At 38.4% G+C, this 13,532-nt stretch overlaps 2 protein-coding genes across 2 annotated transcripts; one reads left to right on the top strand and one right to left on the bottom strand.

Moving 5' to 3' along the window:
- Nucleotides 1-1,656: 1,656 nt before the first annotated feature.
- On the top strand, nucleotides 1,657-9,033 carry nompA (no mechanoreceptor potential A). The gene is made up of 16 exons (XM_089853305.1): nucleotides 1,657-2,098; nucleotides 3,397-3,503; nucleotides 3,617-3,908; nucleotides 3,972-4,247; nucleotides 4,314-4,616; nucleotides 5,157-5,411; nucleotides 5,794-6,067; nucleotides 6,141-6,685; nucleotides 6,752-6,930; nucleotides 6,998-7,146; nucleotides 7,213-7,358; nucleotides 7,427-7,520; nucleotides 7,582-7,729; nucleotides 7,787-8,201; nucleotides 8,278-8,411; nucleotides 8,488-9,033. Exons 1-16 carry the CDS (start codon nucleotides 2,032-2,034, stop codon nucleotides 8,680-8,682), a joined length of 3,579 nt encoding a protein of 1,192 aa, XP_089709431.1. The 5' UTR covers nucleotides 1,657-2,031; the 3' UTR covers nucleotides 8,683-9,033.
- Nucleotides 9,034-9,096: 63 nt separating this feature from the next.
- On the bottom strand, nucleotides 9,097-12,804 carry dtr (defective transmitter release). The gene is made up of 7 exons (XM_089852613.1): nucleotides 12,736-12,804; nucleotides 12,536-12,600; nucleotides 10,517-10,602; nucleotides 10,137-10,461; nucleotides 9,843-10,081; nucleotides 9,720-9,779; nucleotides 9,097-9,661 (listed from the first exon to the last, which is right to left on the bottom strand). Exons 1-7 carry the CDS (start codon nucleotides 12,793-12,795, stop codon nucleotides 9,546-9,548), a joined length of 951 nt encoding a protein of 316 aa, XP_089708739.1. The 5' UTR covers nucleotides 12,796-12,804; the 3' UTR covers nucleotides 9,097-9,545.
- Between the last annotated feature and the right edge of the window lie 728 nt (nucleotides 12,805-13,532).

Genomic DNA, 13,532 nt, shown 5'->3' with positions numbered 1-13,532 from the left:
AAAGGTATCATTTTCCATCCATGCCAAGGCGACAATGATCTTTTGTAGGTCAAATTTCGCGCTTCAACAATCACTCCCCCATCATCAGAGACAATAAATTATATGCTCGCTACGTCTTTAATGGTTTTCATACGCAATAACGTTTATCGAAACAAGGGTGTAAGTTACACTAAATTATGGCTTTTAGAGTAAATGAAGTCATCTAAGAACTAGAATGTAGCCATCGTGTTTCCTCGATAACAGTTGAGGTTTTCACGAGCTCATTCCTTGTATGCTTTCCATGTTTCATCCGGGAATAGTTGTGAAATGCACGCGAGATTACAGTGCTAGTTGCTACAGCTCTATAAGCCTCTTCGATGTAATGAAAAGGGGGGCAGGCAACCCTCAGTATCGAGACGCACAAGAGGGATGATCCATAGACGGCTCTGCGCACTCTCTGGACCAAAGCAAAAAGCCCAGAGCGCAGGCGCCGAAAAGCAAGATGGAGTTTTACCCCCGTATCGTTCCCTCTTAGTTACATCGAAGAGGCTTATTCTGTCCTCAAACATTCTCAGTTCTTGTATGAGTTCTAGTTTACAGAGTTAGACGAGCAACTCAAATATAGATGAATGTTATAATGGATTACCCATATATTTTTCACAACTACTCTTTGGGAGATTCATTCACTCAACACAAGATCCAACTAGTTTACTCAACTTGTGTTGACTAATCTAGTTATACGCTAAGAGTTGTATTTTATGAGAGGCCTGACAGATTTCAAGTCAAGAATGAGATGATTTGACCGATTTGAAAATTATCTTATTTTGGTTAAACACTTTTTAAAGGTCGATAACTTTCGTGATTTTGAATCACTTCTTTGAAAGAGGTGGAAAAGATTCTCTACATGTGTACGTGAACACAGAGTATAATTTTATCGGGCTCTGCACCATAGTGGTATTATAGATTATTTAAATGCTGTTGCCTCTTTCATAAAACTTATTATCATGTTCCTATATTTCACATTTTCACACTTCAGGATTTGAATAACCCTCCAATTACTTTTCTATAGACAAATCAGTATTTCAAAAGGATACTAGGGTCCTAACAAAAATTAAATTCATTAATATTTGATGAAAAAATACTGATTTCTTTATAGTTTAAAAAGGGTTAATGAACTGAAATCCCATAATTTTATATCAATACATTGAATGACATCGGTTGCAAGTCCTATAAACCTATATTTCTTTGCACGTAACAAATAATTTTAATATTAAACAAACAAACAAACAAAAAAATCAGTATAAATAGTGAAAAACAAAGACCGCAGTTTCGAACATCAATTAATTAAGTTTGAAGTCGTCAAACTTTCGCGACTATTGTCAGATTTGGTCATTGTATCTCGAATGACACATTATAACGCTTCGAATAAAAGGACTGAAAACGGTCCGTGAACCCCGCTCTAAATATCAACGGCCAGTATTAAAAAACAAACTATTGTTTGACCAGAAGGGTCAGCGATAAACTAAACGCGTCCATCCGAGCGAGTACCGAATGTCTATTCATTGAATTCAAATGATTCAAATCATTTCTATATATAACAATATATTGATAAATAGAAATTGAGTACATCGAGCGAGAATTTGATGTCGTTCACCTTATCCGGGAAGCTATGTCTGTATAGAATTCGGACAGACTTAAAAGAAAATAAATAAAAACATGTCCGGAAATCGTCATAGGGTCGTAACAATTAAGGGACTTGGAATAATGATAAATTTTAAAGCGCAACCTCAAAAAAGAGTTATTATACGATGACGTACCAGTGACGTCTCTACGTCATTCCGAAGAGTTTTAACCAATCCGGTTAGACTTGGGCGTGACTATCGGGGTATAATTTGAATAGCGGCCGCGTTTGACAATGAATTGAACAATGTTAAAAGTTGTCAATGTTCTGTCGCGGGATAGAACTTTGAAAGCTTATGGCCGTTGATCGATTGGGTTCATTACAAGATGCGTTCGTCTCCCCATACTTTTAGTTTCGTGGTCTAACCGAAGATGGTCTTCTGGAGAACCATGGTGCCACTAGTGTCCTTCTTAGCAGCGCTCCGAATTTTAACCGAAGGTATGTACTTTAACTTATTTTTATTTATCGCTAATTAAGTTAATAAATTCAACTTCGGAAATATTAGTTTTTTAAATATATTTGTAAATAATTCGGGTTTAATTTAAATATTTTATATCCATTTGAGATGCGTGAAATTTTTTATATCATTTTTTAGCCTATAAGTCTGGCCTGGTATTAAGTATTGAATGGACTTCCAATCATATTCAATAATTTAAATCTAATATGTTTTAAATATTTATCAGTTATTGGCATTTCTAATATTGTCCATCTCTAGAATTTGTACGCACAAAACATTCGTCAATATAAACTATTCTTTAAATAAGAATATCGTGCACGAGAAGATCTGAATATATTTAATTCGTATATATAAATATTTTGATAATTATTTATTATTTGATATATTTATAACCCTGATTAAATTATTTATCATTTTAATTTTAAATCACAGTAGAAACATCCCATTAAACCAAGCATTTTGATCATTTTGATATGAACACCTTTTTTCGGGAAGCGCGCGATGTGTCGGATTTAATGCAATTATACACTAAATAAAATTAAGTCACGGTTTAGAATGATATTTAAAATATTATAATGTAGAAACTTAAGTTGCGATTTTTGCATTTTGCAATATTTTAGAATAGCCATAACCCGCTCTCTATCACATAAGTATGGGTCGGAACTAGGGACTTATAGTAGAGGAATTGTTTATGCGAGACAAATTAAAGAGCCCGATGTTCCACACAAACATCTCTCATCCAAGTCGGGACAGAATAAAATCATGGCTTACTGAGAATTCTTTCCTTAGTGATTACAGATAGAGATGTAGATCACAGTAGGCGATGGTTTCTGTTACTAAAAAAACTCCCCTTTATGAGAAATACAAACCCTTGTAGCAAATATTCTTTCTATCCATACTTATGAACAGTACTATAGGCTTATGGTATTGCCCGCATATAAGCTGTCATCAAATAGCGAACACCCTTCCGCTATCCCAGAAATTCGGATGGCCCCTATTCCCGTACATCCGAATTTTTACTTCCTGGTTTTGGTCTATTTGTCATTGAGATATAGTAGAGAGGGTTAGATCAATGAAAATGTTCCTCAAATGGGAGCTGCTTTGTTAAACGAAATGTTTTCGGACAATAACGGGTCCTTCTTTGTCACTTCCCCTACGTGGACATAATCGTGGCTACTAGTTTCGGGGGTCCACTACACCCGAACATACCATTTCCGCGTTATCCCAAGCCTTTTTCATGTTACGTATTCAGATGTGTGGTATTTTATATTCTGTATAGCCCAAAGCTGTAACAATGGAGCCGGGAAGCTAGTGTATGAAAAGATAGCGGATTATAAACTTGGTGGAAGTGGGAGTTTCGGATCCGGAAGGCCCAGGAACGAAGTGGTAATAAACCCGAGTTAACCTTTCACATTGAAGATTAAAATGCAAACTTCCCATATATAATAGCATATTGCAAATTTATATAGTTGGTACGTCATTTATGAAATTTTCTTTAGGTTACCCGGGTTGATTTGCCAGTGAAAGTACTCGAGGAATGTGTCCGACGTTGTGCGGAAGACAGAACAACGGCCATACAACAGTGTCTGTCTTTCGACTTCGTGCCTGGTCGAAGGCGATCGGGTGGCGCTAATCAAAATTCGCTTTCCGGAAACCAAGGAGGTACTGGCGCTGGTAGCCAATACGACGAGTCCTCTTGTTATTTCTACTTCGACAAAGCGTCTCCAGATGGAAGTGACACTTTGGTTCGACAGAGTAATGCTTGGCATTATAACGAAATTTGTCTGACATGTAAGTTCCAGTTAGGTAACCATCTTCCGTTCAATGGTTTAAAATACTATTATATCGTCTTAGCTCCAAAAATTAGCGCCGATTGTCCGACCCGACTCTATGTCTTCGAAAGAACTCCTGGTTATAAGTTTGACTCCGAGGGTGATAAAGAAGTTTTTGCTTCAAACAGAACCGAGTGCGAAGACAAATGTTTGAACGAATACGAATTCACTTGTCGATCGGCCACCTTCGACAGAGCCGCGCAAAGATGCAGACTGTCCCGTTCAACAAAGTCTATGAAACCGGAAGGTTTACGTTCGGATCCCAACTGCGATTACATGGAAAACATGTGCATGCCAAGTAAGGTTTTTCGAAAATTTTATCCCCTTGATCCGAAGCCCATTCTAAAAATTATTTCTTTTTCAGGCTCTCAGATGTGCACAACAACCGCTTTCATCTTGGAATCTGGGAAAGAGTTGGACGGTGCTTACGAAAGAGAAGTTTTGACTGTTCGAGATTTCCAAGAATGTTCCACAACTTGCACCAAAAGCTTGGATGAAAAAGGCTTCCTTTGCCGTTCTTTCCTTTTTGACGACAAATCGAGAACTTGCGTTTTGTACGACGAGGATCCATTAGGTTTCACCGAAGGTCCCGAAACTCAGCGACCATTGAAACCCAGCAGCGGAGATCTGTACAGAGTTATTTGTGGTACTACAGACAGAGGAAAAGGTGAGTTTCGTTTCTTTATGGTCGGTTTTTATATATATTTTTTTTGAAGATATAAAAAGTAAACTCAATAGCAAATACCAAAGGAAATAGGCGAAACTATACGCGTATTATAATAGGTCTAGGCATGCGAAAATTAATTAGAAATAAGTTTTTAGTTTCATTAAAAGGTGGGCGCTAACCAACAGCAGTTCTTGCAAAGTTTTTAATCGCCTTACACTATTCAGAACGCGATGAGAGGTTCAATTTTGACCTCTGTCCATAATTATATTTACCACTCGTATGTTTTAAATCACTTTTTCACCTAACACCACTGATTTTTGGCTTCTTGAGAGCTCGAATCTTCATTTCTCGATATTCTTCAACATGCCTAGCCCTAAAAGGCTTCACGGTTAACAGGCTCTTAAGGCACCTAGAAAGCACTCGAAGTCGTGTAATAAGTTAAGGTGAAAGACCCTTGGGCCCCAGGTTCCTTCTTATGTCTATACGCGATATCGTGTCAAAGCATTTCACGAGACGGGATGAATTATTGACCAATTCCAGCGGCAATTATGAACAACGCCACGTTCGAATGTTACCGTCGTAAACGGCTAGACTGGTCCCATCAAGTGGAAGTCAAGTCTTATTCGTTCCAGGAGTGTCTGGACGAATGCGCTCGCCGTTACGGCCGCGAGTGCCGTTCTGTCGAATATAGTTCTCGGCTTCAGCTGTGTAGGTTCAGCAGTTCAGACGGCTACGGTAAAGCGAGACCTAATTTAATCGATGATGATTCCTATGATTACTACGAATTTAAATGGTGTAAGTAATTAGCAGCAGCTTCGAGTTCATAGTCCAATTGAAATTAAGATCAACCCCGAAGTGCTTCCCAAGCAATAGCTCAAAGGCCTGTTTCTTTGCTTTACCACGCTATGGTCTGCCCGTGTAATGATTGGTTTATTGTAAATGCTGCTTTTGGTTAACGCTTCGCCGGAGAGTTTTGGGAAATGGTAAAAATTAAAAGTTAGCAATAGTTAAGACTAGAAAGCATTGGACTATTTAAGCAGATTTAACGGGTTAATGTACGCTTAAGTGTTCAGTATTTGCACTGAGTGTTTCTGGAGCTACGTAGAGTTATTTGGTGTTTTACTTATAGTTTTTAGGTCAATGTTTTCAATTCAAGTAAATTTACTTAAAGTATAAATTAAAGCACCCGTGGTTCCAGATCGCGGCGGTGGAAGCTATCCGGGAGGTTATTCGTGGAGCGGTTCAGGTGGTAATCCTGGATACGGAGCGTCCTATCGGCCATCTGGATGGGGATCCGGTGGTGGAGGAAGCTACGGTGGTTCATACGGTTCTGGAGGATACGGCGGAGCTCCAGGTGGACCAGGAGGCTACGGTGGATCATGGGGTGGTTCCGGATATGGTAGCGGATATGGAAGTGGTTACGGAGGACACATTGGTGGACATGGCGGCGGGTTAGTTTCAATAGCAGCATCCAACCACTTTACGTTCAGTTTTGTTGATATGTGTATTTTCGTATCAATAAAGTAGATACGGAGGTGCATATGGTCCGCTGGCCCCCGGCATCGGTGGTCCATGGGGAGGCGCTGGTGGTTACGGTGGAGCTTACGGAGGCGCTTATGGTGGAGCAGTTGGCGGAGGATACTCTGGAGGACCGAATAACCTTCCTCCCTATCCCCCCATAAAAGATCACGGCCCTCCATTCCCTCCTCACGGTCCACCTGGTGGACCATTGGACAGATGCAAACCAGGATTTGGTGGACTTCCAGTTGGAGGAGGTGTTTTCAGAAAAGTCGGATTCGGTGTTCGAATGAAGCCTTTTTACGTCAGGATGGTAGTCAGAGCTGAGAGATTGGAAGAGTGCGAGCGCGCCTGTTTGGAAAATAGGCAACTTACTTGCCGATCCTTCAACTTCAGAGCATTCTTCCCAGACAATTGCGAGCTGAGCGACCAGGATACTAGACAACTTCAAATGGGTAACCCCTCACATTTCGAACAAAACACTCAGTTTGATTTCTACGAAAGGGATCCGGCTGTTGCTGGACGCAATCTTGGCCAAGATTGTTTGGATGGTAAGATAAATGTTAATATTTCTTGAAGTGGTTTGGAGTGGAACTAATTAAACATTTTTCATGCAGTTGGACAAACTTGTTCCCCAGATGGTATGGAATTCACCTTGAAGACGCCGGAGGGTTTCTTTGGTAGAATCTATACCTATGGCTTTTATGATTCGTGTTTCTTCGATGGAAATGGTGGGAAAGTGAATGTGCTCCGAATTAGCCGAGCTAATGGATTTCCACGATGTGGAACTCAACAGGTATGTTAATACAAAATCTTACAGGTGACAAAAAATCTTCAAGTGCTAAGATTGTTTCTTTTCATAGTATGGAGATGCTATGACCAACATCGTCGTGGTTCAATTCAACGATTTTGTACAAACTAGTCGTGATAAGAAGTACAACTTGACCTGTTATTTTTCCGGACCTGGAGAGGCGGTCGTAACATCTAGCTACTTGGATACCAGGACGGATGGGTAAAACTAACACAAAACTAAATTGCCGAAGTGTGAACCTAAGTAACAAACCTTTTTCCCCCATAGACGTTATCCAACTCAAATTGAACACCTACCAGCTCAAAATATTTTAACATCTAATGTGGTCTTACGCGTCTTGTATCGCGGTACCCCAACAAACACTATCGCCGTTGGTGACCTTCTGACATTCCGTCTCGAAGCGAGGGGACAATGTAATTAATTACAGAATTCAGTATATCAATATATATTTTTAACACTATTTTATTCTTTGTTCTCCTAGATCGATTCGAGTTCTTCAGCGACATTTTCGCGACAAACGTTATTGCCAAAGATCCATACTCAGGAAGACAAGTTCATTTAATTGATTCTAGAGGGTAAATATTTTGCTTCGGGAGGCAACAGATGAAACCTAACTCGTTGTATTTACAATTCTAGATGTCCCGTGGATTTATACGTCTTCCCAGAACTGCACAGAACACCCGACGGTGCTCTCGAAGCAGAGTTCTACGCTTTTAAGATACCAGACTCTAATCTATTAGTATTTCAAGCCACCGTTAGATCTTGTCGAGGTCCTTGCGAACCGGTGAGTAAAACTGGTAGTTAAAATTAGGATTGATCTAAACTTTCTGCCAATCTTTAGGTAATATGTAACGACAGAGGCCGTCCTGGAACATTCCCTTCATGGGGAAGACGCAGACGTTCTGTCAATGCCACTAACGTCGTGCACGGTCCAACTCGAACTATCAGCCAAATACCAAGAACCAATCCTCAACAAGTCCAACCTGTTGCTGGTCAACCTCCTCGTACAAACCCTAAGCTCGCACAACCAGCTAGAGCCCCCGCCCAAGTACCGGTCCCATCTCCAGCCTCGCTTACAGTCAGTTCACACTCAGCCCCACAAACAGTTAGCACAGCTGTAAAACCACCCAAGGCACGAAATGGAACCAAAAAGAACCCGGGTCAGAATGGAACAGATGACGAAGAAGAGGAAGTTCACGAACTCCTTCAGGTGTACCTGTCACGGTCAGACATTCCTGAAGATGGTCCAACTGCTGGTATGTCCTTATTGCAGAGCTATTTTCTTATACGCTGTTCAATGAGTTGACAAACTATTTTTCTTGTATTCAACAGTGTACCAGCCACCAACTGTCTGCGTAGCGCAAGCCGGATACTACGCTTTGGTTACCATCGTCGCTATCCTCGTGTGTTTGATCCTCGGACTAGGAGTTGCGGTTATCTTTTACGTTAAGAGAATGAAAAGAAGGGCAAGTTGAATCAAAAAACTTCTAACCAGTTCTGTTGACTTGTACTTATGAAAGCTAACGCTTTTTGTTCACTTAGATGAAAGAATCAGACGCGTCGAGCACGTCACCAAGCACTGCCAATTTGTACGTTTCACAGTTCCAAGCTCCCACCAGATTCGAAGACCCTAGTGAACCCATTTACACCGACCCATCTCTCTTTGAGAGAAGTAAAAGCATGCAAGCCTTAGCTGCCGCGTCTCAAGCTAAAATGATGAAACACGAATTTCATTAATAACCCACCACTGAACTAAAACTGCCCCAATGAAGAAAAACATTGCAAAAAAAACCCCACTAAAGTTGAAATAGGTTTTTCTCATGTCCATATACTCGTGTACAATATTTATTAACATTATTATTATTATTATTTCGTGTTCCTTATATTATGCTCGCGTTAATTATTATCAATTATAACTATTTAATATTCATTATATCACCTATAATCGTACGACATGCACCGTATTATTTTAGTAGTTTCGCATTGTAGAATATATCCAATAACGTAATCTAAGTTGAGAGAATTCTTCGACTTATACGAAGTAAATATTTTTGTATCATTCATTTTACCAATTCAATATTGCCTCGAATTAAATAAATTTAATATGGCTTTTTAAGTATAACTTTGATTTGTTTATTTGAGTTTGAAAAATTACAGGTTTTCTAATGTCTCTCATAAGACTAAATTGGCTTTTATAGACTTACAATCAGGGAGACTGTTATTCAGGTGAAATGGAAGATAAAAACGTAATGCGCATAGCTTGTTCTCTTACGCGCAATAGACCATTTTGACGGTAAAAAGAGGTGTTGAAACCACAGTAATAGACTAAACAAGGCAGAGTTTTACCCCTGTGCCTCTTACTTTTAAGTTCGATCGAAATGGTCTACCCCTTGGAAGAGAAAGCGAGTCATGTGATCACGATGACAAATGCGAGAGAGGCTCTCAAGCGCAGAATGGTGCAAAAACTATTATGGTCTTCAATGAGAGGGTAGTCGTAATTGTAATCACGTGAACCGTGATAACCATTTTTTGAAAAGAGGCCACATATCTTTGCCTCGAACTGGGACTCCACCAACAGAGTCTCCCTATTACATTATATTTTATTCCTTCCAAGCGGTGGATTTGGATGAAATTTCATCCAGCTCTTCAACCAACTTTCGGGAATTAATAGATTTATCCTTGTCCAAGACTATTGTCTCGTAATCATCCGTATTTTCTTTAAAAAAGAAAAATACGGTTATAAACAATAACTATGTTTCAAGGCACGTAAATACCAATTTCAAAAACGTTTAAATTGCAGTTTCCCTTCCAGCAACTACTGTCTGCAATAATATCTAAAAATTTTAAATTTAAACAAAATCAATACGAAACAAGCGCAATTTATTTGAACTTCTTACCATCCAGATAACGTAGAGAATTATTTTCAGCTCTTTTATTTTTAAGTTCGGTTTTCATGGGTTTGGAAAACATAGCTGAGTTTGCACTCATTCGCTCATCTACTTGGGGCACATCGTCTTCCTCAATACTTAATATGTTTTTTAGCGTTGATTCGCTGTTTTCATCCTTCAACGCGTATAATTTCCTTCTTGATTGGACATTGGAAGGGTGGTCAGTTTGATGACCCTCATCATGGTATCTTCAATATTCCCAAAAATTTTTCAAATCATCAAAAGTACGACAGTCTTAATTACTTTTCATTATCTTCCACCACAGTTGGACCTCCGGGTAATGTCTCAAAGGTGGGCAAGGATTCCACATCGAGTCGCGATGAAGAGCCTTCTTTCATACTTGGTTCAGTGTAGTTAATGTCACGTGTTTCAGTCGATGTTACATTGCCGTTATCGGTAACATCCCCGTTGGATAGGCTTATCGTATCTCTGGTTTCAACGGACGAACTATTTATATTTGTACTTTCAGATGTTGTACTTGTAATTGTTGGTAAATCCACTCCGCTGTCATCCTCTCGTACACTCCGGTTACTCATTAAAATCCTGCCTCCGCGTAAATTTCTTAGATCTATTCGATGGAGAAGTTAAGTTTCATCTAATAAATCTGGAAAACTAAAATGTACTTTCGACTCCTTGTCTCATATTCTCTCGCTCTCTATCGTTCCACCGATTTCTTTCTTCAACTTCTCTCTCGTGGCCACCTTCCAGCCTTGATGGGTCAGGTTTCAATCATTAATTTGACTAAACGTGAAGCACTGCCTAATCGTACGACAGGTACCTTCCCAGGGCCGGAATATAGGGGGGGGGCGAGGGGCACTGGCCCCAGGGCGCAAGGCTTGTTGGGGGCGCATTGAGTTGAACTATTACCCCTTAGCAACATTTGATTTTTCGTTTTTTCCGACTTAATGGGGCGCACAATATCTGGGCCCCCAGGGTGCAAAGTTGCTTAATCCGGCCCTGTACCTTCCGAATATGTTAGGCTAATTTATACCGGACACAGTAAATTGGGCACTTTTATTTCGATATATCTTTTTACCTATCAAAATATTTTTGTTTTCGCCCCTATCAATTTTTTACCTATCAAAATATTTTGGATTTCGCACCTATCAATTTTTTACCTATCAAAATATTTTGGATTTCGCACCTATCAATTTTTTACCTATCAAAACATTTTGGATTTCGCACCTATCAATTTTTTACCTATCAAAATATTTTGGATTTCGCACCTATCAATTTTTTACCTATCAAAATATTTTGGATTTCGCACCTATCAATTTTTTACCTATCAAAACATTTTGGATTTCGCACCTATCAATTTTTTACCTATCAAAATATTTTGGATTTCGCACCTATCAATTTTTTACCTATCAAAATATTTTGGATTTCGCACCTATCAATTTTTTACCTATCAAAATAAGAGAGTGAATTCTCGCAGATTCCGGGTTAGAGCTCTGAGACCTAACCGAGGCTCTTTTTTTATTCAGGCGCATGCGCGATTTTTTTCTCCGGACCGTCGGCCGCTAAAATTAGGGAAAAATTCGAGAACATTGGTTTAAAGAGGACATTTTGGTCTATTAGATTTGCGATGTGCAAGAAGCTCTCTTATTTACAACCGTAGATTTTACAAAAGGAATTTCAATATTATGGAGATATCTGGTTTTCTATTTAATTTTTTAATTTTCTTGGGAAGCGTTTTTGGGTGTGTTCCTCGCAATTAGGGAAAAATTCGAGAACATTGGTTTAAAGAAGACATTTTGGTCTATTAGATTTGCGATGTGCAAGAAGCTCTCTTATTTACAACCGGAGATTTTACAAAAGGAATTTCAATATTATGGAGATATCTGGTTTTCTATTTAATTTTTGGATTTTCTTGGGAAGCGTTTTCGGGTGTGTTCCTCGCAATTAGGGAAAAATTCGACAACACTAATTTAAAGAGGACATTTTGGTCTATTAGATTCTCGATGTGCAAGAAGCTCTCTTATTTACAACCGGAGATTTTACAAAAGGAATTTCAATATTATGGAGATATCTGGTTTTCTATTTAATTTTTTGATTTTCTTGGGAAGCGTTTTCGGGTGTGTTCCTCGCAATTAGGGAAAATTTCGACATCACTAGTTTAAAGAGGACATTTTGGTCTATTAGATTCTCGATGTGCAAGAAGCTCTCTTATTTACAACCGGAGATTTTACAAAAGGAATTTCAATATTATGGAGATATCTGGTTTTCTATTTAATTTTTCGATTTTCTTGGGAAGCGTTTTCGGGTGTGTTCCTCGCAATTAGGGAAAAATTCGACAACACTAGTTTAAAGAGGACATTTTGGTCTATTAGATTCTCGATGTGCAAGAAGCTCTCTTATTTACAACCGGAGATTTTACAAAAGGAATTTCAATATTATGGAGATATCTGGTTTTCTATTTAATTTTTCTATCATAAAATTCCTTAGGAATCGGAACTTTCAAACTCAATTTTTCATGCCTATCATTTAGGTTGATCTATCACTATCAAAATCGGTCAAATGATAGCTAGATTTTTTCCAAATATCAAATAAAGTATCAGATTCAAAAAAGATATGATAGTGCCCATCACTGAGTTCAGTTTAGTACGATTAAGCAGTGCCAAAACGGCAATATAAACTCGTACCAAGCAAAAGCGCAAGCTCTTTCTTTCTCAAACACGGGACGGTCATCTAAATACTGTATATCTTTCTAATAAAGAAATTACAATTAAATATCCTTTCGACCAATACTTATGGAGAGTATTATAGGCTTATGACAGAAACAAATCTTGGAAAGAGAAGTTTGTGTTATATTATAACGTTTCTCAGATTTTAGACTACGTACAATGGTCACAATGCATCGTTTTCGGTAATTTGGGATTTTCTTGATCACCGGATTACCCATCAAGTTCAAAACTCTCTATTAATGTTAAAACAACACTGTATTAGACAGTACCAGACAGCCATGGAAACATTAAGGGTTTTTGTATATAAATCAATGAATGTCTTTAAGCAGCTTGGTTTAACTCGAATTTCGCGTTTTTCCCATGGAAATTTACGGCAAAATAAGTCGCTCAAGGGTATAGTTATTTTCAAATCAAGATCATTACGGAAATGTAATTTAGCGTTCAATATTTGTTCAGCATCCGGCGAACATAATATTTTTGCGTAATTACATCTTGTCGTAAAATATCGTCTAAAATTTCAACATTTATTTCAAAATAAGATAAATATCATATATTTTTACGTAAACGCTGTTCAAATGTTTAATTTGAATTTTATATCTCATTGTCATTATCATTATGACGCGTATTTACATGTTTCTGAAGTATTGTTCAACCGAAATGCTTACGCGTTCAATGTACGCCCCTTTTAGGTTAGTACAGGAACACATATGAGAGAATGTATGGTTATAGGTCATAGTTTTTGAACTGGGTCGTGAAAATTATGCCAATATGTCGCGAAGAACCCGTATATGATTGTATACCATTCAATAATAATTAGTATAACAAACTAACCAAAGATTTCATTTCGGAGAAGACTTGAAGAATTTTTGGGTCATCTAGAACGTTATTCGATAGATCCAAGACGGACAAATTTGAGCATTGCTTTAAGTGTTCTATATCTTCCTCTTTATTTAAG

Source organism: Phalangium opilio, unplaced genomic scaffold (genome assembly GCF_054372755.1).
Source record: "Phalangium opilio isolate 3A_F unplaced genomic scaffold, DU_Popi_V2 ptg000113l_1, whole genome shotgun sequence".
Lineage (NCBI taxonomy): Eukaryota > Metazoa > Arthropoda > Arachnida > Opiliones > Phalangiidae > Phalangium > Phalangium opilio.
The sequence above is the reverse complement of the archived record's forward strand: the minus strand, read 5'-3'. Positions and strand labels throughout refer to the sequence as shown.

Excerpts from the sequence above, each read along its gene's own strand:
- nompA (XM_089853305.1), top strand. The coding sequence starts at position 2,032 with ATGGTCTTCTGGAGAACCATGGTGCCACTAGTGTCCTTCTTAGCAGCG. Across the intron at positions 8,202-8,277 it reads TGAAGATGGTCCAACTGCTG|TGTACCAGCCACCAACTGTC; the intron begins GTATGTCCTTAT and ends TGTATTCAACAG. Across the intron at positions 8,412-8,487 it reads TTAAGAGAATGAAAAGAAGG|ATGAAAGAATCAGACGCGTC; the intron begins GCAAGTTGAATC and ends TTGTTCACTTAG.
- dtr (XM_089852613.1), bottom strand. The coding sequence starts at position 12,795 with ATGGGTAATCCGGTGATCAAGAAAATCCCAAATTACCGAAAACGATGC. Across the intron at positions 10,082-10,136 it reads GTGGTGGAAGATAATGAAAA|ATACCATGATGAGGGTCATC; the intron begins GTAATTAAGACT and ends GGAATATTGAAG. Across the intron at positions 9,780-9,842 it reads TTCTCTACGTTATCTGGATG|ATATTATTGCAGACAGTAGT; the intron begins GTAAGAAGTTCA and ends TAAAATTTTTAG.